The 4,979-nt window shown below is 55.4% G+C and overlaps 1 protein-coding gene across 1 annotated transcript; it reads right to left on the bottom strand.

The window, feature by feature from the left end:
• Positions 1 to 2,671: 2,671 nt before the first annotated feature.
• On the bottom strand, positions 2,672 to 3,629 carry Hoxd12 (homeobox D12). The gene is made up of 2 exons (XM_005373416.1): positions 3,056 to 3,629; positions 2,672 to 2,910 (listed from the first exon to the last, which is right to left on the bottom strand). The coding sequence occupies exons 1-2, from the start codon at positions 3,627 to 3,629 to the stop codon at positions 2,672 to 2,674; spliced, it is 813 nt and encodes a 270-aa protein (XP_005373473.1).
• Positions 3,630 to 4,979: the final 1,350 nt, after the last annotated feature.

Here is a 4,979-nt window from a genome sequence, read left to right on the forward strand (position 1 = left end):
TATATATATATATGTGTGTGTGTGTGTGTGTATAGTCTACATTTGTGGTCTTAGGGCCTGAGTCTGCGAAAGCCTGTTTCTTCGTCCTTTCTCCAACCCTCTGGACCGGCGGTCTCAGTGTGGCTTCCGCTTTTTTTCAGAAGGCAAACCTCTGGAAACAGACTCAGAACTGGGAGCCTGGACTCTGGGTGCCACTGCCTCCCTGTGCCCAACCAGATGGGGAAACATTTCTAGCTGTAAGGCCTGGGTAGCCTCTTGTTTCTTTCCTTCCCATTGTGTGGGTGTGCGCGTGCGCACGTGTGTGCATTGAGTGTTGTGTGCATGTGTGCAATTCTTTTTAAAAACAAGATTAAATATTTTAAATATGTAAATCAAATTTAATTCAGGGAAGGGAGTTAGAATGTTGATGCTCAGTATTAGAGATTTATCGGTTTTGCTGTTTTTCCTTCTAGCTCAAAGCTAGTTTCCACCAGAGAGGTGCCCGAAGGGTTGGCAGAGGAGTGAGTACTAAACAATCCTCTGAATTTACCTGATTGAGCTAGAGGCTCCAAAGGCCTAAAGGATCACATTCCCCAAAGGGGCTTGACACTGACCTGGTGGAGCTGCCTCAGGTATTTTCATAGGGTTCCAGGGAAGCCTGGCCAAAACTTGGCTTTGTTCTGAAATCTGAGGAGCCACAAACCTTGGCACCTCCTCATAACAGCATGCATTAAAGTTCGAGAATTTAGTAAAATGCAGAAGCCCTAACCTGCAACAAGCTGAGTGGACTGCTTAGTGTTTGAGGTGCACTCAAATCCACCATGGTCTCTCTCCACTACCTTTGGATATTTCGTAGAAATTTTATTTATGGGCTTTTATACAACATTGCCTGACTGCCTTGGAAGCCATTTTCTCAATGAACAGTCAACACCCAAGGTGAAACTGCAATCAGGAAAAAAAATGTTTTGGGGGGTGGCCTAAAAAACATTAGAAGGGAATCTGAAGTGTTTTCAAAAATCAACATCAGCCCCTTGACAGTGTGGCTGGGACCTGGATATTTATTTCCATTTAAAACACTTCTATGCATTTAATATATATGAGGAGTTGTTCTAAATGAAGTCAAAACATTCATGAAGACAACTGCAGCACAGAAAATAAGATTAGTCGAAGGGAGATCAGTTGAGCTAAGGTTCAAGGCTCTCTGTGAGCCCCCCCACCAATCCAGGGCCTGGTCCTCTACTAAAATCACTGGAGTTTGGGAAGGAATCAGGAACCTTTGGGCTACTGTGCATCTTACTAGGACGAGGGGGGATGGGGTTCCACTATATTTCAGGAGAACTGGAAAAGAAGCAGGGATGAGGGGAGCTGTTGGGGGGCATGAATTTCCTGATATAAAGCTGAGCACCATAGCACACCCAGAACAACTGCACCTGGGATCCAGGAACCCCACCCTCCACAGGCAAACGTGGCATGGCCCAGGCCCTGGCACAAGCTGGATTTGCCCCTGAAAGGGAACAGCAGCAAGGCCTTTGTTGCAGTTGATGAGTGGTGAAGAGGGTGAGAGAGGAATTTCTGATTCTCTCTTCTCTTCAAGAGCAGCAGCTAGGGGCTGAGAGCCTGAGAGGTCTCCTTGCCACCCCATGACTCTCTTGGAGGTGCTTTTACCTCTCTGTGGTAGTGTATTTAGGTAATTCCAGAGGAAAAAGACAAGTGAACAACTTTACCTACCTTGAGAGGGAACCCATATTTACAGCCTGCTTGCAGGACCCCTCTTCCTCTTGCTTACTCCCTTCTCCTCCCACTAGTAGTTTTCCCTCCTCCTTGTGCTGCTGGGCCTCCAAGCAGACCAGTAGCTCCCCTCACAAGAGCTCAGTATGGGAAATCCAGCTACAGGATGCACTCGGGCCTGGCCCAGGCCTGTGTGGGGAAATGGAAGAGTAGAGTTGTGCCGGTCGTGCCTGGAGATTGCTGTTTGCTCAGGAAGCCAGGCTCTCTCATCCCATCTCTGGGAAGTGTCCAGCCCCTTCCACCCGGAGGACGCTGCCCAGCCCACATTCCAAGGTGTCTCTCAGTCTGTCTGGCCATCCTGCCCCTCCCCTCCCCCTTTCCTAAAGTCTGAAGGTCTAGGGCAGCTTTTGTCTTCTCCAGGGGCCAGGACATATGGGGGTGGGCAGGCCCCTTCCTTCCTCTAGCATGGAGAACCTGGCAGTGCCACAAAGGGCTTCGGTTGCAAAGAAACTGAAGTGTACCCTCAGCCCTTTCCACTGGGGCTGGGTCTTGAGGCCCTTCCTATGTTCACGGCAGTGCTGAGCTTTTGCTAGGTTCTTGTTAAGGGAGAGAGGGGTAGAGACAGGAGAAAAGGAGAACTAAACAGTTGGAAACAGAAAAATCCAAATGCAAAGGTTCAAGAGTGAGCCCCAGTTGTAAATGCCACAGACATGAGCAAGGACAGGTGACTCCAGCCAAGGTTGCACTGCAACTCCCAGACAGCCCTCAGGTGCTTCTCAGGGCGGATGGACGATGAGGCCCAACTGGCCTCATCTCCCTATCTCCGACTGGCTTCGGGAGCTGCAGGCTGGGCGGGAGGGTACCAGGAACCAGCCGGGAGAGACGAGGGAGAAGACCCAGTCCCAGCACCTGCTCTCCATTCCAGGCCTCCATCCAAGAGGGCAGGCCTGGCCCACCGCGCCGGCTAATACAGCGCCAGCGCCTGCTCACGCAGCACCACGCGCTTCTTCTTCATACGCCGGTTCTGGAACCAGATTTTGACTTGCTGGTCGCTGAGGTTCAGCCTGTTGGACAATTCTTTGCGCTTCTGCCGATTTATGAATTCGTTGACGAGGAATTCGTTCTCCAGCTCCGCAATCTGCTGCTTCGTATAGGGTTTCCGCTTCTTGCGGGCCCTCCCTGGGGCCGCCCCCCACGGCAGGCCTGCAACACAGCCCCAACCTGCGTCAGCCACGCTGGCTCCGGGTCACTGCCCAGCCCCGGTGGTTCCCCTCCCCCTAGAAGGCGCCCCTTCACTCCACCTCCCATCCCAGCCCAAACCGGCCCTGAGAGCATGGGCACCGTTTACCGTCGGGCAGCGAAGGTCGCAGGCAAGAGGCGACGCCCGCCGCCTGCACTGTCATGTTCAAGTTGAGCGGGCCCTTGGTGTCATCTTTGAAGCCTGCGGCGCAGGGGGCCCCCTGGAGCAAGGTCGAAGAGCCTGGCGCGGCGCGGCCCACGCCCGCGTAGTCGTACTTGGTCGCTTTGAGCGCAGCCGCTGCAGGGGCCAGGCCAGACTCGGGGACGAAAGGCGGCCGAGTACGGCCACGCTCCTCCGGCCCAGCGGCCGCTTCGGGCGTATAGAACTTGGCCTGTTCTTCGGCTCCGTCCTTGGCGCCCGGGGGCTGCAGACCGAGAGGCCCGGAGCCGGCCAGGTAGGGCTGCGAGAAGCCGCCAAAGGCAGTGGCGCTGGCAGGCTGTGCGGGGGCGCACGAGGCGGGAGTGGAGGCCCAGGGCAGCGCCCCGCGAGGGTACGAGATGGGGGGAAGCGCGGCCAAGTGGCCGCCATTCGGCCGCAGGTTGGAAAAGTAGAAAGAGTCGGGCGACTGCAGATTCAGAAGCGAGCCCACATAGCCCGCTCTGTAGAGACTGCGCTCACACATCTCCAACAAAGGGCCTCGGCTGCGCCCGCAACAGTATTTAGTTACAACCGGGAATAAGAGGACAGGCTCAGACGATTGGACGAAACTTTGCCTGCAGGTTCTTCAAAGTCGGTCATTTCAGCACCGCCTACATCCCCCGACCCGTTTCCCCCCCTTCGGGGTATTATGATAACACCCGTAAGGTTGGGTGGCGAAGGACGAGGCTGCCGCAGAGCCGAAACAGGTTGAGCAAAGCGAAGCCACTACAAGTTTCCGAGCTGGCTTCAGGAGCTGGTGGCAGCGGGCTGAAGGTGCCTTTGCCCAGATGTCCCTTGGGACCCTTCGTGGTCTTGATTGGCTTTGCCATTCCGTTTTCCGCTGACTACCTGGGCCGGGCTTGCGTCTACAGGCTTTAAATTGCAGCTGAGGCATTTTGCAGCAACCGGCGCCCCTGGGCTTGACTGGAGAGGGCGCGGCCTGGCAATGCCACTCCTCTCTCAATCTCTTTCATACAAAGGTCCTCTCAGGAGGCCGCTGCGGGGGACTTGCCGGGGGATCAGGCAGCAAAGTCCCACTCGCTGCCTGAGCCCTGGGTCCCAAGCCTCAGATATATCCAAGAAGTTTACCAAACTCAAAGGAAGTCATCACAAACTCTGCCTGAGTTTGGCGCTCAGGAAGGATGCTTCACACCAGGCCTGGTGTAGGTCCCCATCGCCGGCCAGGAACTCTGCTCTAGAGAAGTTGCCATCCAGGTATAAGGAGAATGCTGCTAGAAATCCAGCAGCTTGAGTGGACAGTCGTGGCCATAGGCTACATGCCTTTTACCGCCAGAAGTCACTTTAGCGACTACACCCTGCAAATCAGAACTCCAAGGTGGTGGATAGGACAAACTTCCCCGACAGAAGGTGGAAAGGCAGAAGAGCCAGAGTCACCTGGCGGAGTTGGGGTGGGGGAAGCAGGCACACGGAGGCAGCCAGCCAGCAGCGTTTCAGCCCTCTAAGCTTCCAGGCGTGCAGGCAGCTGGCGGGTTCACAGATCTGGCAAACAGGGAAGCAGGAATGGTAGCCGTTCCTCGCAAGGAGCAGAATTCGCAGCCCCTGCGACAGGCCCTCTTGTCTAGTCTGCCTCTAGTACCCGGAACCCAGAGACCCAGTGAGGGTCACTTCCAGAGAGAGGCGTCTGTCCCAGCCTGCAGCGGCCCCCCTGGTCCCTGAGCCAAGCTGGAATTGGTTAGACTGCCAGCTCCAGCACGGAGACCACACAGGCGCCGCCGGAGGGCAAGGCTGACCACCGCGCTGAGACTTTATTGTGTGAGTTATGGCGACCAATTGGGCGGCTCTGCGGAACGCAATCGGCCTCTTCCTCCGGCTT

Source organism: Chinchilla lanigera, unplaced genomic scaffold (assembly GCF_000276665.1).
Source record: "Chinchilla lanigera isolate Chin_1 unplaced genomic scaffold, ChiLan1.0 scaffold00002, whole genome shotgun sequence".
Classification (NCBI taxonomy): domain Eukaryota; kingdom Metazoa; phylum Chordata; class Mammalia; order Rodentia; family Chinchillidae; genus Chinchilla; species Chinchilla lanigera.